The sequence below is a fragment of the Lepidochelys kempii genome, chromosome 7 (genome assembly GCF_965140285.1).
Source record: "Lepidochelys kempii isolate rLepKem1 chromosome 7, rLepKem1.hap1, whole genome shotgun sequence".
Lineage (NCBI taxonomy): Eukaryota > Metazoa > Chordata > Testudines > Cheloniidae > Lepidochelys > Lepidochelys kempii.
Window position 1 is genome coordinate 114,945,094 of NC_136386.1, and position 15,204 is coordinate 114,960,297.

At 41.4% G+C, this 15,204-nt stretch overlaps 1 protein-coding gene across 7 annotated transcripts in view; it reads right to left on the minus strand.

Moving 5' to 3' along the window:
* The window catches only part of VTI1A (vesicle transport through interaction with t-SNAREs 1A), a 360,190-nt gene that overhangs the window by 70,837 nt on the left and 274,149 nt on the right, over nt 1-15,204 (minus strand). The window contains exon 9 of one of the 7 annotated variants that reach the window (XM_073354363.1): nt 7,331-7,352. The exons of the other annotated variants lie outside the window; for them this stretch is intronic. Coding sequence (XP_073210464.1) covers nt 7,346-7,352 — 7 coding nt within the window. The 3' untranslated portion in view covers nt 7,331-7,345. Of the gene's footprint in view, nt 1-7,330; nt 7,353-15,204 lie in introns of those variants that run through there. 7 annotated transcript variants of the gene reach the window in all.

Here is a 15,204-nt window from a genome sequence, read left to right on the forward strand (position 1 = left end):
GGTGATTTGTAACGCGATCTTTAATCATCCTCTCAGCTATTTTTCTTTATACTGAGGGTGCCTCCCCGTCCATAATTCCAGGGGTCATCCTATTACCTTTTAAAAAAGATGGGAACAGTGTTGACCATCCTCCAGTACAAAATGTTTTTTTTTTAAAATAGTAATTAAAAAATAGAGACATTTGTTAGTATCTCAGCTACTGACCACGATGGTCCACACATTTGTGACCTCAAAGCTTGATTATTGCAACTCATATCTAGGAAAGAGGCTGCCAAAAACTAGAAAAGCTTTAGTTGCTACAGTTCTTAGCACATGGTGATGTGCTCACAGCAATTTCTATTGCTAATAACTGTACCAGTGCTAGCTGCCGTTTGAAGAGTCCGAGTCAAGTTCTCTGTCCTGACGTTCAAAACTCTCTAAGGGATTGACCCACGCTACTCGATGGACCTTCTCTCATGTCACCGCAATCTCCCAGAGGAGCTACATTCCACTGGATCAATCAGCCACAAGGGTGAGGTTTGTCAGCTCAGGAGACAGAGCTAGCTCACCAGCTGGGCCAAGAATGGAATTCAATTCTGATTTTAGAATGATGACAAAACCTTGCCACCTTTAGAACAAAGAGAAAAATAATAATTAGTAATAATTAATATAATGCTCTCCAATTGCTAAGGGTTGAGGAAAGGAGAGAAACATTCTTATTTTAACTTTAAAACTTGTAAGGCATTCAGATACCAGGCAGTCACCTCAGGGAAATATTGCCTCTGTTTTTTACACACAAAAACACTCTCTCTCTCTCTGTTTATTTAGGACGTTTTATTAACAAGCTTAAAAATCCTTGCTGTGTAAATATCAGAAAAAATAAATGAATACAATTCCTCTATTAGAAGGCTATAAAGTAAAATACTAAAGCGTTCTTGCTGAAAAGGAGGAGAGTGCCCATTACTGACACCATCACCCCTTGTGTAGAATGATCTTTGTGAGGTGTTTTGCTGACACAATCTACAATAGCTTTACTACAGTAGAAGTTTCCAAAGGTAGCCTCAAGCAGAGCATGGAACATAGAAAGCTAATTGTTCTAGAAATATTGCAAACTTAATAAGTAGGCCACCGGGATCATATTTTTGCCATCAACATGTTGCATCATTTATCAGAAAGTTTTGTAATTTTACATAATTAAGTCTCAAAATAATGTAAATTTTAAGCACAGTTACTGCATAGTCTTCAAGTTGATGCTATTTTAATTACATTGAAAAATATATTTGGGAAGGGGCCCTGTGCTTTATTATAGTTACTTCTGTCAAATAACTTTTAATTGTGTGACAAGGTGCCTGAGCAAGGCATTGTTTTTTTGCCATTTTTAAACAGCTTATGCCACTCGAAAAGGATTACTCCCTTTGTAAATTGCTGTTTCAACTGAAGGGTACCAATTAATTAAGCCATTTACATAATACTGTCTTGGATCATCTACCTACAAAGATAAAGGCTGAAATCTAGCTTCTAAATGAACAAATAAAGTTTTAAGAATAAATATATGTTGGTAATTATCTGTAATAATACGAATTAGGAAATGTAGCTGATAAAATGAATGTGCCAGCAATTAAAAGTAAATTCTTATCTACCAAAATTAATAGGGAAGTCTATCCAAAAATGTATTGCTTTAATTTATCTTTCATTTACTGTCACCTTATGTGCCATCGTCTTATTTGATGTCTCACATTGTCACCTGATGTGATGGAAGGCATAAAGTGTCTAGATTTCAAAGGACATGCTTATTTTGGGTTGGATTTACTTTTCCAGTTTGGAAATAAATCCTAGATCTGACACATACATAGTCATTATATACCCAGCATGGAACTAACTGTAACATTATTTACCAGGAAAAACCTGGAGTTCTTTAATGTACACATTCAAAACAAATTGTATATTTAACTATCTATATGTAATTGATTGGAGTTTGCAGTTACACAGGCTATAACAAGTAAAATAAAATGATTAAGTCTTTAGTTTTAATAGATTCAGCAGGAAAAACACAGCTTACAGCAAATTTCGGTGTGTCTAGCATTTCGCTACAATCTCTGTTCCTTGGCAGATGAATTGGTGCAAGCTCCTTATTACGGTGGAGCAGCACATTTACGTTGGAGGTTTGCACTACTGTAGTTACAGATCCAACCCTATACAAAATGTGTGTGACATTCAACCTCCAGCACAGAAGGTGGCTTCTCAGCATTCACTTGTGAGATACTACAGCTGATTAATGGCCTGACCCTACCAACTACACAGGAAAAACTTCCACTGCAGTGAATGGAAGCTGTGTGTGTGTGTGTGTGCCCCTGCATAGTGACTGTAACACACAACTCCGCTTTATAGACTACATGTCTTTTTCTTCTTAACCACACTAAATATAGTGCTATATCACCAGCTAATAGAAGGGAACAATTTTCCTTCAATATATCCCAACCAACAGTTCTCACCATACATAAACAAACCTGTAATTTTAAAATTTAATCTACAGAGATAAACATTAAACAATTTTATCTGAGCCATGTGGTGGTGGGCGGGGGGAGGGAGTTCAGCATCTACAAAAGTAACGGGGTTATGTATTAAACACATTATGCTTATATTTGCCAAACCAGATCACTACGCGCTGCTCCTGAAAACACTTAACTTTGAGTTGTTGATTCTATGGGACTAGTCATACGCTTAAAGTTGTGCACACGTGCAAGTGTTTGTAGGATCAGGGCCTAAATCAACATCTATCGAGATTTCACTTTGGATTGCTACACCAGATAGTTAAACTGCATTTAATCTAGACAACTTGCATTCTCCATTTGGAGGCAAAATTGAGAGTGAAATCTCTTCAGGCCAGGGACTGTGCCTTTTTCGGATTTTGTACAGAGCCCACTACTTGGTGGCTGCTACCAGAAACATAAAATGTTTGGAAAATATTAACTTAATACTCTGTTCTCGGCCTGCTCCTCAGCTAAGGTACTGCTTATTACATTTTTATAAAAAATACTGAACTGCATTTTATCCAGGTGTTTTTTTTTTCCTAAATCAAATCCTTATTTTGTTTTAACTCTACTGTGAATCTGTTATTATATACATTTTGAGTGCACAACGGAGTTACTGTCATTTGCCTTGAACTGTCTTGTTGCACTGTGGTGAGGTATCTCACAGGGGCTTTCCAGCTGGAGCAGTGAGCTTCAGAACCTGGTCACCTAGACCTCTCACAGACATATGGGATCTCTCCTCAGGAGGAAATACTTAGAGGCAGCTGCAAATAATGGCAATAAGCCTGGGATAGGCTGAGTGGAATGTGGAGGGGGGGTTGGGGGAAAGAAGACCACGGTGCAGGCTGTGATAATTAGGGAGGAGAGCGGGTGTTATAATAGACTGAGAAGAGATGAGCTGCCAACATCAACAGGTCACATGTCAAAACAGCTCAATGCATTAGTCAGTTAACAGGAAGTGATAATACAGACCCGCTGGCTTTGTGTCAACTCTCATACTAAATCACTTTCAGGAGGTTTCAGGTACCTGTTTTAGTGACTCCCTCAGCTCCAGTCTAAATATATTGCAAGGTAAATGTGACAATCAAAACAGGGTCTCTCTCGCCCTATTTTTAAATGTATATTTCAAGAAAACATCACAATAAGGATATAGCAACACACGCTGAGGGTCTACCATCATAAGCAAAATTTGCAGGAAATAGCGTATCTCACATACACACACACACAGAGTCACAGATATACACATACATATGTGCACATAAACACGTTTATGTGCATGAAAGATATAATGTAGTTCATTATGCACAGTATTAAACAGAAAATGCCCCTTTAAATTTTTTAAATCTGCTCCCTGCCCACTAGAATAAAATTGCTGTTTAATTACAAAAAGGAAAAATCTGCACAATCTAAAATAACAGGACATTATAAAGCTCCTGAGCAAAAAAGGTTTTCTTTTCCAAGTAGTATTTCAGGGAGTCCTTTTGCATTTTAAAATGTTTAAGTATTGCTCCTTCTTTAAGCATATGGGAGGACAAGAGGCTGTCCTGTTTTGTAGGTTTCTCAGTCTATTTGCTCAAGACAAAAAGTCCTATCAGTCCCAAGCCATCATGTAGCCCCTCTCTGCCTGCATACTGAAAGTACAGCATTTACATTAGGTGGTGTAATACTTATGTTCATGAGTTAGGTATGTTTGTATCACTCTGAAATAAACGAGCAAAGAAAAGACACAAACGGGCTGTGTGCGGTCATCTCAAATGATAACAGGAAGCGTGTAACTGTTTACTGTTACATACAATGCATCTATTCTTACAACCAGCTATCTGTTTCGCACCTCTTTGGTACTGGAGCTCAAAAAATTTAAAGCAAACCACAAACTTGGTCCACAGGAACATATTCTGCTCCTCTCTCTCAAATACAGCTGGTGTAGAAGAGGGTGTGTGTAAATTCATCTGCATACATTGATTTCTTTTCTTGTTCTTTCTTCTGACGTGACAACACAAGGGTTTTGAAGCGGTATGCCTGATGTTATTCTGTAAAGGGAGTAAGGTCCAGCGTCAGTCCAATATCTTGTGCAATGGCATTCCAAAGGCAGATGTCAGCCATAGAGAGAGCCTTGCGTCCTTGACCCACTGGGAACCTCAACCGTGGGGACTGACCGCAGCTGTTCCTCAGGGTCACACACAGAGAAATGCGGTCCCTGATACCATCTGGGCTTCGAAGATCGAAACCAGGACCTTGAAGTGTAGCCATGTAGAGTCCTGGTGTACCATGTTCTCTTCAGAGGCAAACTGTTGAATCATCTGAAGTTTCTCGAGGCTCAACTACTACAAGAACTTCTCCTCCCTTGTACATTATTTCACTGCTTTTAATGACAGCACCTTCTCTGCAGCTTTTTGCCACGTGAACAGCTCTCTCATAGCCCATCAGCTTTCAGTCTCGCTGTGAATTTCAGCAGAAAACCTTTCCTCCCTGGCTTATGCCTCTTGATTGCTCTCTTCCTTTGCTTAAAAACAAAAAATCTCCAACTGTATTTAATGCTGTCTTTTGCTATGGGATGCAGTTAATATTGAAGATGCTGTGCAGAATAAAACTACAGTTTGTATTTGTAAAATTGTCAAAGGTGAAATTTCTTTTGCTACTAAGTAACAGGAGGTGATTTCCAACGGATGCACTCCTTCTCAACTGTGTCTTAAAAAGAGGCAGCTAAGCAGGTCCCTTCACATAACAGAGTCCAAAATGTTATAACTCATAAGACTTTAATTAAATTTCTACCTCAAGATTCTTATTCTTCATATTGACATGAACAAAACAAAACAAAAAAGACACATCTTCCAAAGACACATTTTCACAGTTGAGGTTTTAAACACATAACTCCCTTTCACATGACCCTGCAACCAAAACCCAGCAGCTCTGCTGTGTACATTTAAGGCTCAGTTTTGAGACTGGGTGCATCTGTTTGGACCCCACCCGGCAGCCTGCCACAGCACAGAATTTCAGATTTGAAGGAAACATCCACTTTACAGCCACTGAGTCAATATTAATATGCATCTGCTGAGTTACCATGAAAGAAAAATATTAGCTCCAAATGAAAATTTGTGAGAAAACCCTCCTAATGCACTTCTACTATTTTCTGTGAAGTAAGAGCTCTTTATGTATACACTTCAGACTATGTCCCCATCACCTCCACAAGTGAATGCAATGCGGGTGAAAGCTTCCTGACTGGCAGACCTGAAAGTATCTCCAATATGCACATAACCCATCTATAGTGGGAGCTGCAAGCTCAGAAGCTGTCCCACGGATGATTCCTCCAGTCCATTTTCAAGAAACACCTCTCTATAAGTAAGAGTAGTTCAGTCTCCATACCTAGACTGCCCTACATGACCAGTGTCTCACCCTGTCTGCTAAGAACTAGACTGAGACCACCAACTCAACCTGCCAAACAGCCTTTGGATAGCAATGATTTCAAGCCGTGACCATTCTGAGTCTGATCTGAATTATTGACCTGGAGATGAAAGGTTATGTAACCCATTAGCAATTTGTTGATCTATCTGGTTACAAAAGATACTGAGGACCTTAGAAACTACCTTGATGGATGTCCTAGAAACATCATATATTAGCTGTAGCTGTAGATAGATATTAGCAGTGAGTTTATGAATTTCAGAGCTTTCAGACAAAGGGATAGCTTCTTTTAGAAACTACACATGGAAGAAAGCAGCAAGTTCTGTGCCTTCCTTTCTGAAAATGTTTTTACTTCAAGAACAGAACAATGAAACAACTAAAAGTTATGTAGATTCTTGTTTTTTCACCAGGCTACTAGACAGCTTTATTCCCACTAATTCCTTTTTTGAGTGTAGTTTCACCTTCCTTAATATTTCATACAGATGTCAAAGATAAAATAACACCAATATTGCACAGAATGTGGTGGAGATAGATACATTTATGGTCAAGACTAAGATAAACCATCTTTTGAGAACTTAAAAACAACCCTGTCTTTAAACAATTATTTCTTCTACTTTCACCTCACTTGTAAGCATTCTCCTTTCCACTTGAAATTCTCAAACTTGAAACCCTGACATCCAACTGACTAGGACTGCAAGAGCTTTTCTTCTTCAAAATGTATAATCATTTCTCACAAGCTGACACTGTGTGATTTGTTATCATAGACATATAGTACACAAAAGGCTTTAGAAATTCCCCATACAGGACCATCTGTTTAGTGTTACCCCATTTATTCCCCTCTTTTCCCACAAAATGCTTGAACCAGAAGTACATGAAACACTAATAACAAGTAGAATGTTCAACAAACGTTAGTGACTGCTTATAACTCATCACATCTTTTATTCTAAATTCTTCATGGAAGCAATTTGTGTATTTTCAGAAATATACATGATTAGATTTTCTCACTGGCCTGCAGAAATTATATTTTCTTTTTCAGTAATTTACATTTATTCAAATATGGTGAATACAGATGGTAACAAGTTCCTTTCCCCCCTTTTCTCTGGCTCTACTTAAGCCCCATGGTGGGACCGCACCTCTGTAAACCAATGCATTGAAGAGGGGAGATATATGCTGGCTTTGGAGAAGCTGATGCATGGGTGTTGGAGCCCTGACAGAGGTGCATGAGATAATTTTCTTAGGCTCAGATGCTGTGGTGACAAGCATGGTATGAATGTGTAGATGCATTACGAAGGATTCACAAGCTACATGACTTCACAGAGCCAATGGCTGAAGCCTGAACATGAGCGGTACAGAGCAGTGGCAGCCACTGTTCCAGAAGATCTGCAGTGCGCATGTGAAGTCCACTTCACTTCAGGGCCAACACTGAACAGGGTTATTCAGGTCCTGTGAAGAAGCAGTCTTGGTCACCCATTGTTTCTTTCTTCAAAGAATCACCACACACTTTAAAAATCGTAATCTTCACAACTGAAGCTAATATCACCATTTTAAAAATGATAAATTGAGTCATAGGGAGCACATTCTGAGCTGGGGCAGACCCCAGGAGGGAAACTCAGAATCCTGACTCGATGTCTGGCTTAATGGCTAACAGCCCCATTTCCCCCTTTTCAGTTCTCTAGAGACCCTCCAGTGTGGTGCCCCTCCATTCTGGCCAGAAAGGGGTAGATACAGAAAACAACATCATGATCTGGTGAGAGTTGTATTAGCCAAAACCTGGGAGTGAAGGGTTGCTGAACGGTAAATGAGGTGCTCTCTTATTGTATGGTTTGAGAGCATTATTACTTCCAGAGTGTTCCCAAGGCCCAGTGAGTCAATGAATGGGGTAGGCCTTTTGTGACATCATAATATACTGAATAAAACATATTTTAGACTAACTCCCTCAAATATATATAATAATAATAAATAATAACAACAACAATAAACATAAGAACATAAGAATGGCCATACTGGGTCAGACCAAAGGCCCAGTATCCTATCTACTGAAAGTGGCCAATGCCAGGTGCCCCAGAGGGAGTGAATTTAATAGTGATCTCTCTCCTGCCATCCATCTCTACCCTCTGATGAACAGAGGCTAGGGACACCATTCCTTTCCCATCCTGGCTAATAGCCATTAATGGACTTAACCTCCATGAATTTATGCAGTTCTCTTTTAAACCCTGTTATAGTCCTAGCCTTCACAACCTCCTCAGGCAAGGAGTTCCACAGATTGACTGTGCGCTGTGTGAAGAACTTCCTTTTATTTGTTTTAAACCTGCTGCCCATTAATTTCATTTGGTGGCCCCTAGTTCTTATATTATGGGAACAAGTAACTTTTCCTTATCACTTTCTCCACACCACTCATGATTTTATAGACCTCTATCATATCCCCCCTTAGTCTCCTCTTTTCCAAGCTGAAAAGTCCTAGCCTCTTTAATCTCTTCTCATATGAGACCCGTTACAAACCCCTAATCATTTTTGTTGCCCTTCTCTGAACCTTTTCTAATGCCAGTATATCTTTTTTTGAGATGAGGGGACCACATCTGTACGCAGTACTCAAGATGTGGGTGTACCATGGATTTATATAAAGGCAATAAGATATTCTCCGTCTTATTCTCTATCCCTTTTTAAATGATTCCTAACATCCTGTTTGCTTTTTTGACTGCCACTGCACACTGCGTGGATGTCTTCAGAGAACTATCCACGATGACTTCAAGATCTTTCTCCTGATTAGTTGTAGCTAAATTAGCTCCCATCATATTGTATGTATAGTTGGGATTATTTTTTCCAATGTTACATTTATCCACAAAAGCAATCTTACTGAAGCAACGCATCCTTTTGCAACAACATAGATGTTAAACAACTAGCGTAAAATAGGAACTGGATGATGTGTGGCTTGGGAAAGTTTAAGAAACTGAGTCTCCGTTTATATCGTCTCAGGCTCATCCTTTCACATGTTATCATAAATTAAAGAGCTATAATGAACTCTGTCATGAATGGGGATTTGGTCTGAAGCAACAATACTACCATTTGATATGAGAATAATCTATTGGGACCTATAATACCAGCTTGTCAGCTATTTTAAATCAACTGACCACAACTAGCAAACAACTATTAACATGGTGACTGCATGGGGATACAAAAATACGCAATGTCTGCATTGGTGAACCACAAAGTATTTCTAAAAGAAAAAGGAAAAAAGAAAGGTGCCTCCCCCCTCCCAAATTGGTTGCTAAGACAATGAACTTATTCAGTATTTACAATCTTTTGTGCATTTTTATAGGAATATTCCACCAATTTACAAAATTATAGCTGGTGGTTGACAGTATAATTTGTGTGCTAAACAGATCAAATTGTTCACAATTAGGCTAATTGTTACATTAAAGCAGTGATTAGAGCACCCTGTAAATATAATATTGGAATCTTCTTTCACCTTTGAAAATAGATTATAAAATCTTCTTGAGTATATGCTATAATAAAGCCACACTGGCAAAGATTGTTTACTGTGCACTTCTTAATTCAGCATGGCAACTCCAGCCCTTTCTGTTTCTTTCTTTCTTTATAAGCTGGCCCAGACACCTCTTTCCTTTTGCATGGAAGGCAGAAACTGCAGAATTAAGGGAGGTGACCTGGGTAGTAGCTCTAAGAAGAGCAGTTGGAAGAGGCCCCGGGAACAGCGGTGCAGTTTGTGCTCTTTCTCACAGAAACACAGGCCACCACACTGGTCTCCAGTGGCACGGAGAGCAGAAGTTCTGAGGTCAAGCTAAACCCCAGGTCTCCCACACACCACAGCAACATGTTGCTATTGCACTAATTGGTAAGTTCAAATTATTTTATTGCTGCCTTTGATTCAACAACAGATAACTGAAATAAGGAGATAATAATGTAACCCCCCAAATATGGCACGTTATAAGGTTTTTCATATTTTTCCAGGATATAATTCTCTGAGGACAGGCACATGTTTTCTTAAAAAAGAATCCCATAGCACAGTGGTTCTCAAACTGGGGTCTGTGGACCCCATAGGGGTCCACACGGGTACTCCAGGGGTCCGCGAGTCATGTCCAGGGCCATTGCCCTGCTGAGCAACTCCGTCTCCGCCCTCCCAGTGCCTCCTGCATGCTGCGGAGCAGCTGTTCAGTGGCGTGCAGGAGGAGCTGGGAGGGAGGGGGAGGAGTGGGGATGGGGTGTGCTCAGGGTAGGGGGCGGAAACAGGTGGGGAAGAGGAAGGATGGGGTAGAGCAGGGACACGTGAAGAGGTGGGGTGGGGGTGGGATCTTGGGGGGAAGTGGTGGAGTGGGGGCAAGGCCTGGAGCTGAGTGGGGAGTTGAGCATCCCCAAGGAAAATTAGAAGCCGGCGTGGGGGGGGTCCATGAAAAATTTTAAATTAAAATGGGGGTCCTTGGGTTGCTAAAGTTTGAGAACTGCTGCCATAGCACATACCATTGGAAAAATACTTGAGGATTTACCATCTCCCTTTTCAGAACTGAATGAGAGAACCTGTGCAGTGTGGGGACATAAAGCAACACACTTTAATACAGCAAGACATTTCCAAAATATTCTGGGCAACCTGTAAATAATTAGTTCTAATTTAACAAAACAGCGGATACATTTTCACAATAATGTAACAACTAAATTATTTTCAACACAAGATAATAATACAAAAGAAAAGGTGCAGGATTATTTTTATAATTAGCAAAGTTAATTTTACTCCAATTTTCTTATAATAAAATAAATGAGAGAAGTGTTTTCACTTATTTGTTTTCACTTAGATCATTTAAAAAACAACTACCTCTGGGTAGTGCTGGCCTTGACAAGTTTAGCCTAAAGTTTGTAAGTCTCAGAAAGTCACCCAGTGACTGAAAACAGCTGATTCAAATGGGGATGCTTTAGCTATAATGGCAGCTCATGTTTCTGCTATAATAAATGCAAAATAAAAAGTTTGGAAAAGATTGAAGAATTTTTTTGACACCCTTATAAATGCTCAATGGGACACATGAGTTGTGAACCCGGAATGACGCTGGCTCAATAGCTGTATATAGCTAAGAGAAGAGATGCATACACTCTTTTGCATGGATGAGAGAGCATACTGCGACTCCCAATTGGAAGCCCAGGGACTTCCAATTTTCCTTCACACCTTGTGCTTGGACAAGCATTCTTCCCGCCAAAGGCTATGACTTCCTTTGGATCTCATCAACCTCCTTTCTCACCTGGCCAAACAAATTGGTCCCTAACAATGCAAGGGAAAGTGCCCTCTTCCCAGGTCCTGAAGTCAATCTCCACAGCTTGACCAATCCCTGCCCATGCTAGCCTGGGAATGAAGGAGAACAAATTAGATATGAATTTGCAATGTGATACAGCACAAAAATTAGACATGACTTTGGGCTGCATACTCAGGGACTCGTATCATGGTAGTGAAATGCCCTTGACATAATCTTGCCAGGGCCACACTAGGAATATTATAGTTCATTTCAGGGCACTGGTTATGGGTAACACAAAATTGCAGACAAATTAGAGGGGATGAAGGCAATAGCAACAAACATAATTAAGGACAGATTTGTAAGAAAATGTCAGATTACATATATATAATGCACCTCTGCTGAAAGACAACTAAGGATGACATGATAAATGTATACAAGTATTTGACAGGAATTATACAAGCTGGTAAAACAAAGATATAATTAGGAGCAATGCGATGAAGTTAAGAAAACTTTACATTGTGAAAAAATATTGAATTTGGATATGGCACTTCCTACACTGACAGCACTTCACATACATACAAAAAAAAATCTATTTGATTACAGAAGGGTCTCCCAAGGCAAGGAGATGGAAACCCCCTATCTTGGGACTGTTTAAAATAGAGGTAGACTAAGCTGAATAGACATGATGACTTAATAGTTCCCCCCCATATTTATTGTTTTTAATCGTACGATTAAGATGGTTTCTTGAATGATCCATTTGCTTGTGCTGGCATTACACTGACTCAGAGATGTGAGTACATGGGTAGAACAATGGGAACTTACTAAATAATTATACACAATGAAATCTGTGCCATCCACTCAGATTACTGGATATATGACCCATATTTACAGATGAGTAACATGCACACAAATGTGGTCAGATAAATATTACCTCAGTAGAGTGACAGTTGTACACTGCACTAGTATCTGCTTACCCACCTATTTATATAATTCCTATCACCAGAGTATCTGGGTGCCACATAGATATTTAAAAACATAAACAACAACATAAGCGCTTTCTCCATCTCACCATTCCCCTCCCCTCCCTAATCTCTCCGTCTGGCTCTTCCCAGTCTGTAGGAGAAATAACAGAGCAGTGTAGCTGAACTCTGACTGGCTTCATGGACAGATAAGTATAGTATTTAGTTAACCAGAAATAATCTTATTAATAAAACTATAGTTCATTTAAAAATGTTGTATTTTATGGATGAGCTGTTTATCATATTTTAAGCATTAACAATGTGTGTGGTGCTGTACAAGACAGATTCATGTACTTTTTGACTACCTGAACCATATAAAGGTGCAAGCTTCCTGAAAGGTACTGAGCATCTGTCTCAGCCAAAATACAAGTATCAAAGGGTAGCCGTGTTAGTCTGTATCCACAAAAACAACAAGGAGTCCGATGGCACCTTAAAGACTCAGCCCTGGTCTACACTAGGACTTTAGGTCGAATTTAGCAGCGTTAAATCGATTTAAACCTGCACCCGTCCACACAGTGAAGCCCTTTATTTCGACTTAAAGGGCTCTTAAAATCGATTTCCTTACTCCACCCCTGACAAGTGGATTAGCGCTTAAATCGACGTTCCCAGCTCGAATTTGGGGTACTGTGGACACAATTCGATGTTATTGGCCTCCGGGAGCTATCCCAGAGTGCTCCATTCTGACCGCTCTGGACAGCACTCTCAACTCAGATGCACTGGCCAGGTAGACAGGAAAAGAACCACGAACTTTTGAATCTCATTTCCTGTTTGGCCAGCGTGGCAAGCTGCAGGTGACCATGCAGAGCTCATCAGCACAGGTGACCATGATGGAGTCCCAGAATCGCAAAAGAGCTCCAGCATGGACCGAACGGGACGTACGGGATCTGATCGCTGTTTGGGGAGAGGAATCCGTGCTATCAGAACTCCGTTCCAGTTTTCGAAATGCCAAAACCTTTGTGAAAATCTCCCAGGGCATGAAGGACAGAGGCCATAACAGGGACCCGAAGCAGTGCCGCGTGAAACTGAAGGAGCTGAGGCAAGCCTACCAGAAAACCAGAGAGGCGAACAGCCGCTCTGGGTCAGAGCCCCAAACATGCCGCTTCTATGATGAGCTGCATGCCATTTTAGGGGGTTCAGCCACCACTACCCCAGCCGTGTTGTTTGACTCCTTCAATGGAGATGGAGGCAATACGGAAGCAGGTTTTGGGGACGAAGAAGATGATGAGGAGGAGGAGGTTGTAGATAGCTCACAGCAAGCAAGCGGAGAAACCGGTTTTCCCGACAGCCAGGAACTGTTTCTCACCCTAGACCTGGAGCCAGTACCCCCCGAACCCACCCAAGGCTGCCTCCTGGACCCAGCAGGCGGAGAAGGGACCTCTGGTGAGTGTACCTTTTAAAATGCTTTACATGGTTTAAAAGCAAGCATGTGAAAGGATTACTTTGCCCTGGCATTTGCGGTTCTCCTAGATGTAGTCCTAAAGCCTTTGCAAAAGGTTTCTGGGGAGGGCAGCCTTATTGCGTCCTTCATGGTAGGACACTTTTATCACTCCAGGCCAGTAACACATACTCGGGAATCACTGTAGAACAAAGCATTGCAGTGTATGTTTGCTGGCATTCAACCAAAATCTGTTCTTTCTCTCTCTGTGTTATCCTCAGGAGAGTGAGATATAATTCATGGTCACCTGGTTGAAATAGGGTGCTTTTCTTCAGGGACACATTCCTGCTGTGCTGTTTGCCTGTGGCTGAACAGAAATGTTCCCCGCTGTTAGCCACGGGGAGGGGGAGGGTTGAGGGGGTAGTCACGCGGTGGGAGGAGGCAAAATGCGACCTTGTAACGAAAGCACATGTGCTATGTATGTAATGTTAACAGCAAGGTTTACCCTGAAAGAGTGTAGCGACTGTTTTATAAAATTTGTCTTTTTAAATACCGCTGTCCCTTTTTTTTTCTCCACCAGCTGGATGTGTTTCAATGATCACAGGATCTTCTCCTTCCCAGAGGCTAGTGAAGCTTAGAAAGAAAAAAAAACGCACTCGAGATGAAATGTTCTCCGAGCTAATGCTGTCCTCCCACACTGACAGAGCACAGACGAATGCGTGGAGGCAAATAATGTCAGAGTGCAGGAAAGCACAAAATGACCGGGAGGAGAGGTGGAGGGCTGAAGAGAGTAAGTGGCGGGCAGAAGACAGGGCTGAAGCTCAAATGTGGCGGCAGCGTGATGAGAGAAGGCAGGATTCAATGCTGAGGCTGCTGCAGGACCAAACCAGAATGCTCCAGTGTATGGTTGAGCTGCAGCAAAGGCAGCTGGAGCACAGACTGCCACTGCTGCCCCTCTGTAACCAACCGCCCTCCTCCCCAAGTTCCATAGCCTCCACACCCAGACGCCCAAGAACGCGGTGGGGGGGCCTCCGGCCAACCAGCGACTCCACAACAGAGGATTGCCCAAAAAAAAGAAGGCTGTCATTCAATAAATTTTAAAGTTGTAAACTTTTAAAGTGCTGTGCTTAAAGTGCTGTGTGGCATTTTCCTTCCCTCCTCCACCACCCCTCCTGGGATACCTTGGTAGTCATCCCCCTATTTGTGTGATGAATGAATAACGAATGCATGACTGTGAAGCAGCAATGACTTTATTGTCTCTGCAAGCGGTGATTAAAGGGAGGAGGGGAGGGTGGTTAGCTTACAGGGAAGTAGAGTGAACCAAGGGGCGGGGGGTTTCATCAAGGAGAAACAAACAGAACTTTCACACTGTAGCCTGGCCAGTCATGAAACTGGTTTTCAAAGCTTCTCTGATGCGTACCGCGCCCTCCTGAGCTCTTCTAACCGCCCTGGTGTCTGGCTGCGCGTAACCAGCAGCCAGGCGATTTGCCTCAATCTCCCACCCCGCCATAAACGTCTCCCCCTTACTCTCACAGATATTGTGGAGCACACAGCAAGCAGTAATAACAGTGGGAATATTGGTTTCGCTGAGGTCTAAGCGAGTCAGTAAACTGTGCCAGCGCGCCTTTAAACATCCAAATGCACATTCTACCACCATTCTGCACTTGCTC